Raw genomic sequence first — 20,673 nt, forward strand, 5'->3', positions numbered from 1 at the left:
CACAACTGTTAATCAGTGAGCAGTGAGTGACAACTGCCAGTGTCACAAAACCTGCATGGTGTAACTACATTTAATCACCTGTAAAGCTCCCTCCAGAGGAGACACTGCAGCCTGCAGAAGAATTAGTTGAAAACACTCCTCATTTACAGATTATGCATTAGAAGGGAGCTGCAACAGTACTGCACAAGAAATAGTGTACAGCACTACAGCGCCTGGGAGGTGTTTTGGTGCAGTGCACTTGGATAAAGTGAGCAAAATATACAAAATACCACAAAAATAACTTGCTAGATTGACTTCTATGCAATGCACAGATAACTGTTTAGGCCTAGGAAGGAGGTTATGTTTTCACCGGCGTTGGTTTGTTGGTTGGTTTGTTTGTCTGCCTGTCTGTTAGCAGGATTACTCCAAAAGTTCACAATGGATTTGAATTAAATCTTTTGGAGGGGTGGGGTTTAGCACAATGAACAATCCATTACATTTTGGTGGCGATCCGGATCATGATCCGGATTCAGGAATTTTTTTAAGGATTACGATCAGCCTGAGCATTAACACCACAGGGTATAACACATGCGCAGTGTGACCGATGACGCGTTGATGACACCTTCTTCCTCCTTCTTCGAGCAGAGAGAGACGTGTGTGGATGTGTGCAGGAGCTGCCGGCCGTCCACGGTGAGAAAGGAAAAAGTGGTAGATGATGAGCTGATGAGAGACAACGTAGTGTAACGTAGTGTAACGTAGTGTAACGTAGTGTAACGTAGTGTAACGTTATACAGACACAACAAGGCTGCTGAATGAGAGAGGTATCCGCCGATACGTTACACGGAAACACACCGTGTTAATAACAAGCCGACCACCTCACGGTACCGCCAGCTGTGAGCTGTGATCTGTTTTTAAAGTCAGGCACCTTGGCGGAGGTCTGCGCTCTCCGAGTGCCATTCTAGTCTTTCAAATGTTGCTTACAGCTATAGGTAGAATTGTTTTCAGGCAAGGGGCTGTTAAGCAGTTGAGTATAACAGTTTCTTTTTTGAATTCTCACTGTGGTAAAAAAAATATTAAAACATAAAGCTGTGATGCTGCAGAGTTATTCAACTTTCAATCACACAGTTGGACTGGTTGCACCAACTTAAGTGTGTACTGGGTAGCTGTGTTATTTAGGTATGTATACGTATCAGGTTGGCATTGGTAGATACCCAATATTAATAATTAAATAATATCAGGACATCCCTAATTTAAATGATTATCACGTCTTTTTCTCAGATTTAATACCTCCAGGAGACGATATAGGCGTATGCTCCATGATAGAAGTTTGCAACATGGAGGTGAAGGAAAATAGCGTACTGTCTGTATCCGTATCAGGCTTCCGTGGTTTATAACTTAAAGAGGATGTTAACATTGACTTACCTGTTTGAACTGATATCATATGTTTGCAGTCCCCTGCCCACTCTGAGAGGAGCGGTTGTCTCAGGTGAGTTCGACGTCAGTGCAGAGTTTGTAATTTCACTGATGGAAGCAAAGAGGATCTCACCTGGTGAGTAGTCACATCTGAAATATAAATTCAAACAAACAAACATGTATAATTGTAAGAGAGAAAAAGTTTTAGGCTTGAGTAAAAACGGATTGTTTCTAATCCTCAGGTGTATGCTGAATATTCAGGACTGGTAATTAGCTGGACCAGAATCAATGTTTACCAAAAGTAACCACATCGACTGAGCTGAAAAGAATATGTTCTTTCTTGCAATATACAGTACTTTCAAAAATCCATGATGGGAGACCGTCAATCAGGATAACAGTAACAGCCACCTCAGGTAAGTAATGACATGGAAATGAACTGTTGAAAAATAGTTTTGAGGTTTTTGGTGAATTCTAAAAAAAACAAAAAAACAAGCCCAATGCTATGAAGATTGCTACAATGACTTATATATACTATATTATATATACTATAATAAATGTGCCTTCATTAGTCTGTAATTGCACGGATGACTGTAGAGTCTGAAGTTCAGACTGAAGGTAAACAAGGAAGTTAATAATTAAAACTGCATGTTTTACCACCATTGATTACACATTAACTTTTTACCATGAATAAGAGTACAAGCTATCATATAACACTTCCTTATGCAGGGAAGATTGTTAAGATCACATGCTTTCAGCACTCAGCTTCAAACTCAATGGTTATACCCAAATATGTGTTTTTTTACTTTATATACAGTGCAATGACGTCTATAAACCATGTGAGGTTTTTTTTACATACATTAGTGCTGCAGAATTAGATAATTATGTTTTTGTCTGAAATGCCTTTGAGAACACAAACATTTTGTTAAATTATATTCTAATTATGAACTCATGGAAAATTAAATGTAGAATTTGTCACAAGTCTGTACAGGCCTTGTCTGTTTGACAAAAATAAATCTTGTTTACATTTTAGATTGTAGCTACAGGACTTTATCTATCTATATTATTATCCAGATTGCATTGGTAGGCCACATTATATTATTGTTAAAAGCCTGTAAAGCCATTCTGCCTTTTTGGCTGATAAAAGCTGAAAACAGTTCTCATTAAATCTACATGGATTGTAGGCTGTTGGCTGGATTCTAATTCAGAAAATTAAGTGGAACGTAAGGTTTACTCATGTCCACTTTCTTTTATGTTAGGATCTGAGGGTTAAAATATATATACAGTATATGGCATTTTCATGACAGTTTATTCTCTCAGACACTTGAAAGGACAGACTCCAGATGAAGTACCCTATAGGTTACATTTTTGGTTAAGTGATGAATGACAGTTTCTATTTTCTTTTGAACCCTTTTAACACCAAAACCATCTATTAGCATCTTAAATCTATTAGTGTAAAATCAGATATGGTTGAGGTGGACAAAATACAGCAGACCACAGTTAAGAAAGGATCGCCAATACCAATTCTAGCCCCGTTTGTCTGTCTCATCACTGAATGGGAGTCCCGTATAGCTCCATAGAAATGCGTGTGTGTGTGTGTGTGTGCTTACAGAGGTACGTATGTGTGGACTAATGAATGTATGTGAACACTTACATAAAGCAGAATTTGTGGTGCTCGAGTCGAGTGAGGAATTACAATGGCCTGCATCACACCCGATAAGCACATTTTTCCCTCCCTGTACACACACACACACAGACACGCGCGCATGCGTGTGTGTGTATAGGTAGGTTTACTGATGTAATATGAGGCAATAGCAGACGAGGTAAGACAAGTTAACAAACAAGACCATTGAAAATGTTATCCTATCCTTTCTTTAGGTTCCCAAACCCAGCAGTTGGTTTCCAGTTGAATTAGTTTCTGATGTTACCAGCTGAGTGATATCATGGCGACTGCAGCAAGAGGTGAGTTCAGTCAGACTTTATTAGTCCGGATAACACACTGTCTGCTCTCACCATCTGCATAAAAAATCTGCATCATCTTTCTTATTCCTGCACTAAAAGTCATTTGCTTTCCAGAGCTCCATATCCACATCTGTTGATAAATGTAGTGTGGAATGTATTATTATAAGCATCGTTATAGTAATATTCCTGTGGAATTGTTGTTCACTGGAATGGATTATACAACATGAGTCATTTTCAAGAGTTTGCTAACAGTTCATTCGCAATATAATATCAGGAAACAGTGAATAACACCCTTTAAATTGGCAGTAGGCAGTATATTTTTGGCATCATTGGGCAAAAATTCCATAATAACCTTTCAGCATATTGTAATTCAAGTGTTCTGAGAGAAAACTAAACTTCTGCACCTCCTCATGGCTCTGTTTTCATGCTTTAAAAAATCTAGCCTGTGACGGGAGACTTTGACCAATCACAGGTCATTTCATTGAGAGTAAGTTCTTATTGGCTGTACTCCGGTCATGTGACCGGAACTTGGCGTCCCTTCACCAGATTTTACAATGGTGGCGGCGTCACAAACTATCTCATTTTACAGCTAAACCGTGCACTACAAGCTGATTCTGAAAACATTTAAGGCGAGAAATAGGCATTAACGTAACATAATATTGATTCATATTTGATCAGCGCTGCCTAGTTTGACCGTTTGGTCGGAGTTCGTGAGTGATTGACAGCCGGCTCTCATAGACAGCAGCTGGACAGCAGACCTCAGATCAGCTCTTACTGCTTGTTTTCCTCCGGTATGTGAAATCTTGCAGATGCCGTTAGGAGCACCGGAGGACACAGAGGCACATGATTTTTTTCAGGTTACCTGTTTCATGTACTACTGTCAGGATATAGCGACCGTTTTATAAAAATAACTTTTTTAATCATACTTGCTCCAATCTCGCCTACTTCAGCTTTAATTAATGATTACATGTGAATGAATCAATGTTCTGTATTCTTACAGTATCGGATGATCTGCAACCTGTGAGGCGGAGCAGGAGCTTCCCATGGCTGCCACCTGACAGTAGGTTAAACTGCACTGAGTCAGAATTATTCTTCTGTATATTAACATATAGAATAACAGTGGTTGTGGGTGGTAGGTGCAATTTTATTTATGTTAATATTTGCAAGCTCACTGGTGATTTTGCAAGTTTCAAGATGATACCACAGCTGACACAATCCACATTCAAGTGCACCTTAATAAAGCAGGGACCTCCTCGTTGGTCATAAAAACTATTTTATTGTATTCACTTTGTTTGAAGTCTTTAGTTGAAGAGCAGGTTTTCTAATTCAGTGTTTTTCTTTTCAGTGTCTGGGCTGAGGGTTGTTCTGCTGGGGAGCAGCTGGTCTGAGAGGAGTTCAGTGGGGAACTTCATACTGGGAGAGACTTTGTTCAATACTGAGAAAGAACCAGACTGCTCTCAGAGAGTCAGTAGACAGTTGAAGGAGAAAGAAATAGTTGTCATCAACACTCCAGATCTGCTGCTTCCTGACATCCCCCTAGAACAACTGACAAAACCTGTAGAAAACTGTGTGAGTCTCTGATCCTGGACCTCATGTGTTCCTGCTGGTTCTACAGCCTGAAGACTTCACTGAGGAACACAAACTGAAGCTCTGCAAAGTCCTTCAACTCTTCGGTGATCAATCATTTGATCGTTCATTGATACTGATATCAACACCCAGAGAGGAGAGTCCAACTTTCATAGGCAAACCAGACCAACCCTTAAAGGACATGAAGACAATGTGTAGATACAGATACTTGTACCAGAAGAACCTTGAACGTCCAGAGCTGTTCACACATTTGGGTCAAACTGCAAAGGAGAACAGTGGAGATCATGTGAGCAGTGATGTGTTTGAGGATGGGAATGCAGGTTTGATCATGACACTAAAGTCTGGACACGTCAAACCAGCTTCAAAGCTGGTTCTGTGTGGGAGGGGAGGAGCAGGGAAGACTTCAGCAGCAAAGGCCATTTTAGGTCAGACAGAGCTTCATTCAGTCTCCAGCTCATCAGAGTGTGTTAAACATCAGGGAGAGGTGTGTGGACGTCCGGTTTCCCTGGTGGAGCTTCCTGCCTTGTATGGAAAACCTGAGGAGGAAGTGATGGAGGAATCATTCAGGTGTATCTCCCTCTGTGATCCTGAAGGCGTCCATGCCTTCATCCTGGTCCTACCTGTGGGTCCTCTCACTGATGAAGACAAGGGAGAGTTAAAGACCATCCAGAACACATTCAGCTCTCCAGTCAATGACTTCACCATGATTCTGTTCACTGTGGAGTCAGATCCTACAGCTCCAGATGTTGTTCAGTTAATAAAGAAAAATAATGGCATCCAGGAGCTCTGTCAGAGCTGCGGAGGAAGATATGTGGTTCTCAACATCAAGGACAAACAGCAGATCCCAAAGATGTTGGATGCTGTTGAAGAGATGAGAGGTGAAAGATCCAGATGCTTCACAATGAAGATGTTTACCACGGCTCATATGGAGAAGGTTTCAAGGCTTAGAGCTGAACTGCAGGATGTGAAACAGAGCAGAGAGTGTCTCAGGATGGTGCTGATTGGAAAGACTGGTACCGGCAAGAGTTCAACAGCAAATACCATTTTAGGCAAAAAGCTTTTCAAACCCAGAATCACCCCGAAGCCGGCAAACAAGTCTTGTGAGAAAGCAACAGGAGAGATTGATGGACGGCCTGTTGTCATTGTCAACACCCACGGCTTGTTCGACACGACTGTCTCTGAACAGGAGATTAAAAGATGCATGAGCATGTTGTCTCCTGGACCTCATGTGTTCTTACTGGTGCTGCAGATTGGGAACTTTACACCAGAGGAAAAACACTCCGTGGAACTGATCAAGAAATATTTTGGCAAGAAGTCTGGAGATTTCATCATCATTATATTCACCAGAGCAGATGAACTGGAAGATCAGCCATTTGAGAGTTATATCAAAGATTGCGATGGCTTTGTCAAACAACTCATAAATGACTGTGGAGGAAGATACCACGTCTTCAATAACAAAGATGACACAAACTGCACACAAGTCACAGAGCTGCTGCTCAATGTTGAGGCCATGGTGAAGAAAAATGGTGGCTGCTACCACGCGGAGATGTTTGACAACAGAGATGGAGACACACAGATACAAGTGGAGAGGATTTTGAAAGAGAAGGAGGACCTCCAGAGAAAACATCAGAAAGATTTGAAAACACTGAAAAGCAAAATCAAAGAAGAAGAAGAACAAAGAAAACTGAGAGCAAAACTGCTGCAGGAGAAAGACGAATGCATCAAAAAGGAACGTGAGGAACATGAAAGAAGACGGAAAAAACAAGAGGACACTATGCGACAGGAATTGAGGAGAAAACTGGAAGCTTCGGAGAAAATAGCTCAATCAGAAAGACAGAAAACAGACAATGCTGCAAAGAAGCTGGTGCAGGTTAGAAAAGAGATGAAGAGAGAACGAGACGCCTGGGAAAAGGAAAGAAAACCCACCTGGGAACGAGGAAATCGAGAGGATAAACAGAGTCTGGAAGAGGAGAAAACAAGCTTCAGAAAGCTCCAAAAAGAGTACCACCGTAAGAGAAATATGTGGAAGTATTCTGTGGTTGGGCTGATGGTGTTGGTATCATGTCTACTATGTTATATAGTTCTGCATTAGGCATACACACACACACTACAGACAGCACAAAGACAAAAGAACACACATGAAGTGTTTTACAACTTGCTAGGCTGATAAAGGGTTTACATTTATGGACTTTACAGATGAATGTCTACATCTTCAGTTTACACTCATTGCTGGAAGTGAAGCTGTAAACCCATTCAAAAGCACATCAGGACACAGACACATTAGAAAGAGTTGGTTTAATATCTAATTTCCAAAGGTTAAGAGCAGTGTTTAGCAAGCTACTTGAAAATGTAATCAATTAATCATTACTTTATTATTGAAAAAGTAAGTTCATTACTTTACTAATTGCTCAACAGCAGAAGTAGTTATATTACATGTTATATTACTTTACGTTGCTCAGCCAACTGTAATGTAATTGCTCGATTTTAAATTGGAAATCTCGTACACTACTCCCTGAACATGTATTATTTCCATCGAAAAGGTAAAGGTTAGAAATTGATGATTCTTGTGATTTCTCCAAATCAGCTGTGCTTTTAAAGTTTGATGTTTAATGTTAAAAAGAAGGACAAAACACTCCATTTCATAAACTGACGCTGAATCGGAGATCAGTAAGTTACTGCAGCGCTGGCTAGTGACACTGAAAGAGTCCTCTGACAGGCACTGAGTCCAGCTGCCTGTCCTCTCCCCTCTCTGATCACCTGTCTCTGTCTCCCCATCTCCCGTCCTCTCCCCTCTCTGATCACTTGTCTCTGTCTCCCTATCTCCCGTCCTCTCCCCTCTCTGATCACCTGTCTCTGTCTCTCCATCTCCCGTCCTCTCCCGTCCTCTCCCCTCTCTGATCACCTGTCTCTATCTCCCCATCTCCCGTCCTCTCCCCTCTCTGATCACCTATCTCTGTCTGTCCATCTCCCGTCCTCTCCCGTCCTCTCCCCTCTCTGATCACCTGTCTCGGTTTCTCCATCTCAGACATTGAGAGACATTATCGACCTAATGTTACCTGTGTTCTCCTTTAACTAACTACTACTTTGTACATATACAGTACTTCACTGCTAAAACTGAATGATTATGAGCTCTTTCTACTGGCATCAAAGCAATTTTTAATTCATTAAATCTGGATCATGATCAAATGTCTCGATGTGTAAATGTGAAGCAATTATTTCAGATATTCATTTTTTTTTTTTAAATGTTCACATCCAATTTAAGCATTAAAAAATAAATCATAGTGTTAGTTCAGGCAGAGCTGATTTGCGATTGTATGGCTGATAGGCATCAGCTGTTTGCAGTATGCCTCACACTCATTGGTTCATTCTTTGCTCTGAGCCTTGTAAAGTCCAATCATATTCATGCAGGAGTACAGTGCGGATATGATAACCTGAGAGTTATGTTTTTATGTTTTCAGGACTCTGACTGTACCAGCAGAGGGAGACTTTATTACACTAAACACTGTTTGGTAAAACTGTTTCTATTAACTGTTTAGTGGTAGATAGTTTTGTTGGAAGTTTTTATTATTATAAGAAAATTGAAAATGTAAATTGTTAATCTTGTTTAGTGTAATCTAACTTTATTAAAACATGTAATTTGTTCAAACATTGTTCAATTGATCATTATTCAGCCATTAAAAACACACAAGTCTTAGGTGTTGAGTATTTCACTAAACATCATAGAGCTTCAATGCCGGACTGGAACAAGATAACACACAACATACAATATAAGTTATGTTCAGACAGTGTGGATAAAGAAAATCTGGTAAACTCAACCATTTTTTTTGCCTATTTAAAACAACAACAAACATTGTATAATTCAAAAAGATGTTTATTTAAAGTTACTACTACTTCAAGTTACTGCAAGTAAGAGCTTAAAGCTGCCAGCACAAGTTCAAAGAAATTCAAATGAGAAACAACAAGCCCCCACCTGCTATCAGATTTATATAATCTCCCAAAAAACTGCAGTTTTAGGTCATCTCATTACTTTTATACACTAACTTTGATGAAGTGAAAACACTGTGAAAGGGTTAAAGTTGTAAGACGAAAACACGGACAACTCCTAGCCCGGACAACGCCGTGGTAGCGACCTGTCAATCACAAGGTAGCCCCGCCCTAAAGCATCCCCTGCTTTATGGTCTATTTGACTCTAAATGGGACCATAATTTACTAAATGAACATCATGCTGTATTGAAGAAGACTTGAAACTAGCGATTGAGACCATAAACTCATGTTTACAATGTTTACTGAGGTAATAAATCAAGAGAGAAGTAGGCTCATTTCCTCATAGACTTCTATACAACCAGAGGAGTCGCCCCCTGCTGGCTGTAAGAAAGAATACAAGTTTAAGGCTCTTCAGCATTGACTTCACTTCTCAGAGCCGGACGTTCCCCACTGGTTGTCACTCATTACACAATAATCTGAAAAACACTAATATAGACATACAACAATGCTAGTCAACCCTGTCTTGTGTGTGTTTGGGCTGACATTATACAATATGTCTTCTCTTACAACACACCTGAGAACAAATCTTTAAGGTGCCTGATCCATGCCTTATGATCTTCTGCAGATATGTCCAGACATCCAGCATTAACTGAGTCCCAGAGGGACATCAGATTGTAAACTTTCAACTCCATGAGAAAAAGAGCGTGCTTTATTTCTCAGCACCGGAAGTTCCCGCTTACATAGAAGTCATCAAGAAAATAAAACAAGGCGCTCAGTGTTATAGAACACGTGACAAACTACCAGAAAGTAAAGTAAAAAAGACAAGATTTCAAGACATCATTTCCAAAAATAACCGCAACCCCAAAGTTGTTCTTTCAGCTCAAAAAAGTCTCTAAAATCTGATCTTTTCTGTCTCCTTTTGATTTACATAAGGTCATACATGCTTTTATTTTTTCCCACCTGGACTACTGCAGCCCGAATTTTATGTCCCCTTTAAAACTTTCTATTATGAATATTTAATGTGTTGCTGGGTTTTGTCAACCCTCTCTGGCAATTTTCTATATTTTTTTGACTATATTTTATCTCCCAGTTAGGGCTGTCAATTGATTAAATATTTAATCGTGATTAATCGCAGGATTGTCCATAGTTAATCACGATTAATCGCAAATTAATCACACGTTTTATCTGTTCAAAATGTACCTTAAAGGGACTGTTTGTAAGAATCAGAAATGCTTGTTAACAGCGACACCTGTGGCCGTTAAGTCAATGAAAGTCAGCGTTGGGCACAAAACCTGCCTGGTGTAACTACATTTAATCGCCCCTAAAGCTCCCTCCAGAGGAGACACTGCAGCCTGCAGAAGTATAAATTGAAAACACTCCTCATTTACAGATTATGCATTAGAAGGGAGCTGCAACAGCTGTAACACAATAAATAGTGTATAGCACTACAGCGCCTGGGAGGTGTTTTGGTGCAGAGTACTTGGATAAAGTGATCAAAATATACAAAATACCACAAAAATAACTTGCTACATTGACTTCTATGTAATGCACAGATAACTGTTTTGGCCTAGGAAGGAGGTTTTGACCAGCATTGGTTTGTTGGTTTGTTTGTCTGTCTGTCTGTCTGTCTGTTAGCAGGATTACTCCAAAAGTTCATGATGGATTTGAATTAAATCTTTTGGAGGGGTAGGGTGTAGCACAATGAACGAGCCATTAGATTTTGGTAACGATCTGGATCATGATCAGGATTCAGGAATTTCTTTAAGGATTACGATCAGCCTGAGCATTAAGATCACAGGGTATAACACATGCGCAGAGTGACCGATGACGCATTGATGACGCATGACCCCTCCTTCTTTCTCCTTCTTTGAGCAGAGAAATACGTGTGTGGATGTGTGGCGAGACATCGAGGTGCGGGAGATGCTGGCCGTCCACGGTGAGAAAGAAAAAAACGGTAGATGGCGGGATGAGAGACAACATAGTGTAACGTTATACGGACATAACAAGGCTGCTGAATGAGAGAGGCATCCGCCGATACGTTACGCGGAAACACACTGTGTTAATAACAAGCCGACCATCTCACGGTACCGCCAGCTGTGAGCTGTGATCTGTTTTTAAAGTCACGCACCTTGGCGGAGGTCTGCGCTCTCCGAGTGCCATTCTAGTCTTTCAAATGTTGCTTACTGCTATAGGTAGAATTCCTTTCAGGCAAGGGGCTGTTAAGCAGTAGTGTATAACAGTTTCTTTTTTGAATTCTCACTGTGGAAAATATTTTTATTAAAACATAAAGCTGTGATGCTGCAGAGTTATTCAACTTTCAATCACACAGTTGGACTGGTTGCACCAATTTAAGTGTGTATTGGGGAGCTGTGTTATTTAGGTATGTATACGTATCAGGTCGGCATTGGTAGAAACCCAATATTAAGGGGCTTTGTTTGGGACCAGGGCCACAAAACTTTGGGAACGGGACATCCCTAATTTAAATGATTATCACGTCTTGTTGACAGATTTAATACCTCCAGGAGACCATATAGGCGTATGCTTCATGATAGATGTTTGCAACATGAAGGTGAAGGAAAATAGCCTACTATCTGTATCTGTATCAGACTTCCCTGGTTTATAACTTAAGAGGATGTTAAACATTAACTTAGCTCTTTGAACTGATATCGTATGTTTGCAGTGCCCTGCCCACTCTGAGAGGAGAGGTTGTCTCAGGTGAGTTCGACGTCAGTGCGGAGTTTGTCATTTCACTGATGGAAGCAAAGAGGATCTCACCTGGTGAGTAGTCACATCTGAAATATAAATTCAAACAAACAATCGTGTATAATTGTAAGAGAGACAACGTTCTCGGCTTGAGTAAAAACGGATTGTTTCTAATCCTCAGGTGTATGCTGACTATTCAGGACTGGTGATTAGCTGGACCAGAATCAGTGTTTACCAAAAGTAACCACATCGACTGAGCTGAAAAGAATATATATCTTTCTCGCAATATACTTTCAAAATCCATGATGGGAGACCGTCAATCAGGATAACAGTAACAGCCACCTCAGGTAAGTAATGACATGGAAATGAACTGTTTGAAAAATTGTTTTGAGGTTTTTGGTGAATTCTAAAAAAAAAAAGAAAACAAGCCCAATGCTATGAAGTTTGCTACAATGACTAATATATACTGATACTGAGAAATCTATTGATGCCATCGTTTGTCTACAAATGCTCAGACGACTGTAGAGTCTGAAGTTCAGACTGAAGACAAGTTTTACCACCATTGATAAAACATTAACTTTTTACCACTGTCTCTCACCACTATTACTGCTACGAATAAGAGTACAAGCTATCATATAACACTTCCTTATGCAGGGAAGATTGTTAAGATCACATGCTTTCAGCACTCAGCTTCAAACTCAATGGTTATACCTAAATATATATTTTTTACTTTATATACATTGCAATGAAGTCTATAAACCATGTGAGTTTTTTTTTACATACAATGGTGCTGCAGAATTAGATAATTAGGTTTTTGTCTGAAATGCCTTTGAGAACACAAACATTTTGTTAAATTATATTCTAATTATGAACTCATGGAAAATTAAATGTAGAATTTTTCACAAGTCTGTACAGGCCTTGTCTGTTTGACATTTATATTTTACAGTGTAGCTACAGGTTTTGGACCTCAGGTAAATAATGACATGGAAATGAATTGTTTGAAAAATAGTTTTGAGGTTTTTGGTGAAACCCCCCCCAAAAAAACAAGCCCAATGCTATGAAGTTTGCTACAATGACTAATATATACTGATACTGAGAAATCTATTGATGCCATCGTTTGTCTATAAATGCACAGACGACTGTAGAGTCTGAAGTTCAGACTGAAGACAAGTTTTACCACCATTGATAAAACATTAACTTTTTACCACTGTCTCTCACCACTATTACTGCTACGAATAAGAGTACAAGCTATCATATAACACTTTTTTATGCAGGGAAGACTGTTAAGATCACATGCTTTTTAAAGTGCATTCAGCTTCAAACTCAATGGTTATACCCAAATATATTTTTTTGAATTTATATACAGTGCAATGAAGTCTATAAACCATGTGAGTTTTTTTTTGTTTTTTTACATACAATAGTGCTTCAGAATTAGATAATTAGGTTTTTGTCTGAAATGCCTGTGAGAACACAAACATTTTGTTAAATTATATTCTAATTATGAACTCATGGAAAATTAAATGTAGAATTTGTTACAAGTCTGTACAGGCCTTGTCTATTTGACATTTACATTTTACATTGTAGCTACAGGTTTGGACCTCAGGTAAATAATGACATGGAAATGAATTGTTTGAAAAATTGTTTTGAGGTTTCTGGTGAATTCTAAAAAAAACAAAAAAAACAAGCCCAATGCTATGAAGATTGCTACAATGACTTATATATACTGATACTGAGAAATTTGCCTTCATTTGTCTAGAAATGCACAGATTACTGTAAAGTCTGAAGTTCAGACTGAATGTGAACAAGGAAGTTAATCATTACAACTACAAGTTTTACCACCATTGATAAGACATTAACCTTTTACCACTTTCTTTCACCACTTTTACTGCTACGAATCAGAGTACAACCATATACCATACCATATAACAGTTTTTTATATACTTATATATACTTTATTATATATACTATAATAAATGTGCCTTTATTAGTCTGTAATTGCACAGATGACTGTAGAGTCTGAAGTTCAGACTGAAGGTAAACAATGAAGTTAATAATTAAAACTGCAAGTTTTACCACCATTGATAACACATTAACTTTTTACCACGAATAAGAGTACAAGCTATCATATAACACTTCCTTATGCAGGGAGGACTGTTAAGATCAAATGCTTTTTAAAGTGCCTCAGCTTCAAACTCAATGATTATACCCAAATATATATTTTTTTACTTTATATACAGTGCAATGTAGTCTATAAACCATGTGAGTTTTTTTTACATACCATAGTGCTGCAGAATTAGATAATTAGGTTTTTGTCTGAAATGCCTTTGCGAACAGAAACATTTTGTTAAATTATATTGTAATTAAATGTAGAATTTTTCATAAGTCTGTACAGGCCTTGTCTCTTTAACAAAAATAAATATTGTTTACATTTTAGATTGTAGCTACAGGACTTTATCTATCTATATTATTATCCAGATTGCATTGGTGGGCCACGTTATTATTTAATTGCTAAAATTCTAGCCATTCTGCCTTTTTGGCTAATAAAAGCTGAAAACAGTTCTCATTAAATCTACATGGATTGTAGGCTGTTGGCTGGATTCTAATTCAGAAAATTAAGTGGAACGTAAGGTTTACTCATGTCCCCTTTCTTTTATGTTAGGATCTGAGAGTTAAAATATATACACAGTATATACTATATGGCATTTTCATGACAGTTTATTCTCTCAGACACTTGAAAGGACAGACTCCAGATGAAGTACCCTATAGGTTAGTGAAGAATGACATTTTCTTTTTTCTTATGAACCCTTTTAACACCAAAACCATCTATTATTAGCATCTTAAATCTATTAGTGTAAAATCAGATATGGTTGAGGTGGACAAAATACAGCAGACCAATTCTAGTCCCGTTTGTCTGTGTCATCACTGAGTGGGAGTCCCAAAAGGCTCCATAGAAATGCTCTGGGAAGCATCTCTGGGCTGCTCTTTATTGGAGGTGGGGAAGTTAACCAGGTGAACATTTGTCAAACCAATCACTTAGTCCCTAAAGCCTTTATACTTGTAAGATGTCCAATAACACATAAATCTCACTTTTGTGTGGCTTGTCTGACTCTATTTTTAGCGTGTGGCATCTACTTCACCTCCTTCGAAAACAAACTCAGACAAGCAAAATACAGGTCAGATTTATATTTCATTGTGTTTTCAAAGAGTATTTTTTCAGTTTTTAACCAGAGAAAAGACTTCAAGGATGAAGACTATGTGGTTGTTTGGCAAATGTGTGGTCTGGTTTCACGCGCGTGCGTGTGTGTGTGTATAGGGAGGTTTACTGATGTAATATGAGGGAGCAGCAGACAAAGTAAGATAAGTTAACAAACAAGACCATTGAAAATGTTATCCTATCCTCTCTTTAGGTTCCCAAACCCAGCAGTTGGTTTCCAGTTGAATTAGTTTCTGATGTTACCAGCTGAGTGATATCATGGCGACTGCAGCAACAGGTGAGTTCACTCAGACTTTATTAGTCCAGATAACACACTGTCTGCATAAAAAATCTGCATCCTCTTTCTTATTCCTGCACTAAAAAACATTTACTTTCCAGAGCTCCATATTTACATCTGCTGATAAATGTAGTTTTGAATGTATTATTATAAGCATCGTTACTATAGTAATATTCCTGTGGAATTGTTGTTCACTGGAATGGATTACACAACATGAGTCATTTTCAAGAGTTTGCTAACAGTTCATTCACAATATAATATCAGAAAACAGTGAATAACACCCTTTAAAGTGGCAGTAGGCAGTATATTTTTGGCATCATTGGGCAAAAATTCCATAATAACCTTTCAGCATATTGTAATTCAAGTGTTCTGAGAGAAAACTAGACTTCTGTTCCTCCTCATGGCTCTGTTTTCAGGCTATAGAAAATCTAGACCGTGAAGGGAGACTTTGACCAATCACAGGTCATTTCATTGAGAGAGCGTTCCTATTGGCTGTGCTCCAGTTATGTGACCGGAATTTGGCGTTCCTTCATCAGATTTTACAATGTTGGCGGCGTCACAAACTTTCTCATTTTACATCTAAACCGTGCACTACAAGATGATTCTGAAAACATTTGAGGCGAGAAATAGGCATTAACGTAACATAATATTGATTCATATTTGATCAGCGCTGCCTAGTTTGACCGTTTGGTCAGAGTTTGCGAGTGATTGACAGCCGGCTCTTATAGACAGCAGCTGGACAGCAGACCTCAGATCAGCTCTTACTGCTTGTTTTCCTCCGGTATGTGAAATCTTGCAGATGCTGTTAGGAGCACCGGAAGACACAGAGGCACATGATTTTTTTCAGGTTACCTGTTTCATGTACTACTGTCACGATATAGCGACCGTTTTATAAAAATAACTTCTTTTAATCATATTTGCTCCAATCTCACCTACTTCATCTTTAATTAATGATTACATGTGAATGAATCAATGTTCTGTATTCTTACAGCGTCGGATGATCTGCAACCTGTGAAGCGGACCGGCAGCTTCTCATGGCTGCCACCTCACAGTAGGTTAAACTGCACTGAGTCAGAATTATTCTTCTGTATATTAACATGTAGAAGTGGTTGTGAGTGGTGGGCGTAATTTTATTTATGTGAATATTTGGAAGCTCACTGGTGATTTTTCAAGTTTCAAGATGATACCACAGCTGACACATTCCCACAAGTGCACCTTAATAAAGCAGGGACTTCCTCATTGATCATAAAAACTATTTTATTGTATTCACTTTGTTTGAAGTCTTTAGTTGAAGAGCAGGTTTTCTAATTCAGTGTTTTTCTTTTCAGTGTCTGGGCTGAGGGTTGTTCTGCTGGGGAGCAGCTGGTCTGAGACGAGTTCAGTGGGGAACTTCATACTGGGAGAGACTGTGTTCAATACTGAGAAAGAACCAGACTGCTCTCAGAGAGTCAGTAGACAGTCGAAGGAGAAAGAAATAGTTGTCATCAACACTCCAGATCTGCTGTTTCCTGACATCCCCCTAGAACAACTGACAAAACCTGTAGAAAACTGTGTGAATCTCTCTGGTCCTGGACCTCATGTGTTCCTGCTGGTTCTACAGCCTGAAGACTTCACTGAGGAACACAAACTGAAGCTCTGCAGAGTCCTTCAACTCTTCGGTGATCAATCATTTGATCGTTCATTAATACTGATATCAACACCCAAAGAGGAGAGTCCAACTTTCATGGGCAAACCAAACCAGCCCTTAAAAGACATGATGACAATGTGTAGAAACAGATACTTGTACCAGAAGAACCTTGAACGTCCAGAGCTGTTCATACATTTGGGTCAAACTGCAAAGGAGAACAGTGGAGATCGTGTGAGCAGTGATGTGTTTGAGGATGAGGATGCAGGTTTGATCATGACACTAAAGTCTGGACACATCAAACCAGATTTAAAGCTGGTTCTGTGTGGGAGGAGAGGAGCAGGGAAGACTTCAGCAGCCAAGGCCATTTTAGGTCAGACAGAGCTTCAGTCAGTCTCCAGCTCATCAGAGTGTGTTAAACATCAGGGAGAGGTGTGTGGACGTCGGGTTTCCCTGGTGGAGCTTCCTGCCTTGTATGGAAAACCTGAGGAGGAAGTGATGGGGGAATCATTCAGGTGTATCTCCCTCTGTGATCCTGAAGGCGTCCATGCCTTCATCCTGGTCCTACCTGTGGGTCCTCTCACTGATGAAGACAAGGGAGAGTTAAAGACCATCCAGAACACATTCAGCTCTCCAGACAATGACTTCACCATGATTCTGTTCACTGTGGAGTCAGATCCTACAGCTCCAGATGTTGTTCAGTTTATGAACGAAAATAATGGCATCCAGGAGCTCTGTCAGAGCTGCGGAGGAAGATATGTGGTTCTCAACATCAAGGACAAACAGCAGATCCCAGAGCTGTTGGATGCTGTTGAAGAGATGAGAGATGAAAGATCCAGATGCTTCACAATGAAGATGTTTACCACGGCTCAGAAGGAGAAGGTTTCAAGGCCTAGAGCTGAACTGCAGGATGTGAAACAGAGAAGTGAGATGGGAGGAGCTGATGAAAATCAGAGCACAGAGTGTCTCAGGATGGTGCTGATTGGAAAGATTGGTGCCGGCAAGAGTTCAACAGCAAACACCATTTTAGGCAAAAAGCATTTCAAACCCAGAATCGCTCCGAAGCCGGCGAACAAGTCTTGTGAGAAAGCAACAGGAGAGATTGATGGACGGCCTGTTGTCGTCGTCAACACACACGGCTTGTTTGACACGACTGTCTCTAAAATTCAACAGGAGATTAAAAGATGCATGAGCATGTTGTCTCCTGGACCTCATGTGTTCTTACTGGTGCTGCAGATTGGGAACTTTACACCAGAGGAAAAAAACTCCGTGGAACTGATCCAGAAATATTTTGGCAAGAAGTCTGGAGATTTCATCATCATTATATTCACCAGAGCAGATGAACTGGAAGATCAGCCATTTGAGAGTTATATCGAAGATTGCGATGGCTTTGTCAAACAACTCATAAATGACTGTGGAGGAAGATACCAGCTCTTCAATAACAAAGATGACACAAACCGCACACAAGTCACAGAGCTGCTGGGCAATGTTGAGGCCATGGAGAAGAAAAATGGCGGCTGCTGCAACCCAGAGATGTTTGACGACAGAGAGGGAGACACACAGATACAAGTGGAGAGGATTTTGAAAGAGAAGGAGGAGCTCCAGGGAAAACATCAGGAAGATTTGAAAACACTGAGAAGCCAAATCACAGAAGAGGAGAGAAAGCTGAGAGCAAAACAGCTGCAGGAGAAAGAAGAATGCATCGAAAAGGAACGTGAGGAGAGAAAGAAAGAACGGGAGGAAGAGGAAAGAAGACGGAAAAAACAAGAGGAATCTATGAGAGAGGAATCGAGAAGACAACTGGAAGCTTTGGAGAAAATAGTTCAATCAGAAAGAGAAAATGCTGCAAAGAAGATGGAGCAGGAGAAAAAAGAGATGAAGAGAGATCGAGACGCCTGGGATAAGGAAAGAAAGGCCACCTGGGAACGAATACGTCAAGAGGATAAACAGCGTCTGGAAAAGGGGAAAACAAGCTTCAGAAAGCTCCTAGCAGAGTACCACAGCAAGAGAAGAAAGTGGACATATTGTGTGGTTGGGCTGATGTTGTTTGTATCATGTCTATTATGTTATATACTTCTGCGTTAGGCATACACACACACACTACAGACAGCACAAAGACAAAAGAACACACATGAAGAGTTTTACTACTTGCTAGGCTGATAAAGGGTTTACATTTATGGACTTTACAGATGAATGTCTACATCTTCATAGTTTGTACTTTACTAATTACTCAACAGCAGGAGTAGTTACATTACATGTTATATTACTTTATGTTACTCAGCCAACTGCAATGTAATTGCTCGATTTTAAATTGTAAATCTCGTACACTACTCGCTGAACATGTATTATTTCTATTGAAAAGGTAAAGGTTTAGAAAAGTATTTGATGATTCTTGTGATTTCTCCAAATCAGCTGTGCTTTTAAACCACTGAGCTTCTTAAAGTGGAAGTGAAGCTTTCAACCAAGTTAAACTGGTATTGTATTGTCCGCGATGTAAATATGAGTTTTACAATGTTAAAAACAAGAACAAAACACTCCATTTCATAAACTGACGCTTAATCGGTGATCAGTAAGTGACTGCAGCGCTGGCTAGTGGCAAGAGTCCTCTGACAGGCACTGAGTCCAGCTGCCTGTCCTCTCCCCTCTCTGATCACCTGTCTCTGTCTTCCCATCTCCCATCCTCTCCCTTCTCAGATCACCTGTCTCTGTTTCTCCATCTCAGACATTGAGAGACATTATTGGCCTAATGTTACCTGTGTTCTCCTTTAACTAACTACTACTTTGTACATATACAGTACTTCACTGCTAAAACTGAACGATTATGGGCCATTTCTACTGGCAGCAAAGTACTTTTTAATTAATTCCATATCTGGATTATGATCAAATGTCTCGATGTGTAAATGTGAAGTAATTTTTTTTTTTTAAATGTTCACATCCAGTTCAAGCATTCAAAAATTAATCATAGCCTTAGTTCAGGCAGAGCTGAATTTGGATTATATGGCTGATAGGAATCAGCTGTTTGCAGTATGACTCACAATCATTGGTTCATTCATTGCTCTGAGCCTTGTAAAGTCCAATCATATTCATGCAGGAGCACAGTGCGGATATGATAACCTGAGAGTTGTGTTTTTTATGTTTTCAGGACTCTGACTGTACCAGCAGAGGGAGACTTTATTACACAAAACACTGTTTGGTAAAACTGTTTCTATTATCTGTTTAGTGCTAGATAGTTTTGTTGGAAGTTGGGTCTGTCGCAACATCACGCTTTTGGAAGAAATTATTATAAGAAAAATTGAAAATGTAAATTGTTAATCTTGGTAAGTGTAATCTAACTTTATTAAAGCATGTCATTTGTCCAAACATTGTTCAATTGATCATTATTCAGCCATTAAACACAACACAAGTCTTGGGTGTTGAGTATTTCACTCAGTGTAAACATCATAGAGTTTCAATGGAACAAGATAACACACAACATACAATATAAGTTATGTTCAAAAAGTGTGGATAAAGAAAATCTGGTAAGCTCAACCATTTTTTTTTGCCTATTTAAAACAACAACAAACACTGTATAATTCAAAAAATATTTTTATTTTAAGTTACTATTAATTCAAGTTACTGCAAGTAAGAGCTTAAAGCTGCAGTTTTAGGTCATCTCATTACTTTATACATACTTTTGGTTAATAAATCAATTTATTTGTTCAGTATACCCGTGTGTCTCCCGTTTTTTTCACAGTTCTAGAGCCGGGCTGTGACAACATGTTAGCCTTGGAGACACTGGCACTGGCTGTAGACTCTTAAGCTGTTTTCTCATATGAACTCCTTTTCAAGGAGTTTCTCTTTCACACATGTAGCACACAACAGGAGATTCTCCCCTACTGGAAATACTCCGTTTGGTTTAGGCGAGGGGTGGCGCAAAGGTGCAGCGTGCAGGAG

General features: G+C 39.4%; 1 protein-coding gene and 1 pseudogene across 5 annotated transcripts; both read left to right on the plus strand.

Annotated features, from left to right (window-relative positions):
* Positions 1-1,509: 1,509 nt before the first annotated feature.
* Positions 1,510-19,519, plus strand: LOC141780082 (GTPase IMAP family member 8-like). Of its 5 annotated transcripts, none has more exons than XM_074655156.1 (7): positions 1,510-1,805; positions 3,268-3,351; positions 11,603-11,700; positions 11,807-11,972; positions 15,033-15,116; positions 16,108-16,167; positions 16,445-19,519. In XM_074655156.1, exons 5-7 carry the CDS (start codon positions 15,098-15,100, stop codon positions 18,823-18,825), a joined length of 2,460 nt encoding a protein of 819 aa, XP_074511257.1. In that variant the 5' UTR covers positions 1,510-1,805; positions 3,268-3,351; positions 11,603-11,700; positions 11,807-11,972; positions 15,033-15,097; the 3' UTR covers positions 18,826-19,519. The 5 variants fall into 5 exon arrangements, with proteins under 5 accessions (XP_074511257.1, XP_074511260.1, XP_074511259.1 ...); XM_074655159.1 differs by having other exon boundaries at positions 11,826-11,972; XM_074655158.1 differs by lacking the exon at positions 1,510-1,805 and having other exon boundaries at positions 2,548-3,351.
* LOC141780084 (GTPase IMAP family member 8-like) lies at positions 3,881-7,529 on the plus strand (annotated as a pseudogene).
* Positions 19,520-20,673: the final 1,154 nt, after the last annotated feature.

Source organism: Sebastes fasciatus, chromosome 13 (genome assembly GCF_043250625.1).
Source record: "Sebastes fasciatus isolate fSebFas1 chromosome 13, fSebFas1.pri, whole genome shotgun sequence".
Classification (NCBI taxonomy): domain Eukaryota; kingdom Metazoa; phylum Chordata; class Actinopteri; order Perciformes; family Sebastidae; genus Sebastes; species Sebastes fasciatus.

Coding starts and splice junctions, on each gene's coding strand:
- LOC141780082 (XM_074655156.1), top strand. Junction 16,168..16,444: donor CTCATGGCTGCCACCTCACA/GTAGGTTAAACT, acceptor TTTTCTTTTCAG/TGTCTGGGCTGAGGGTTGTT.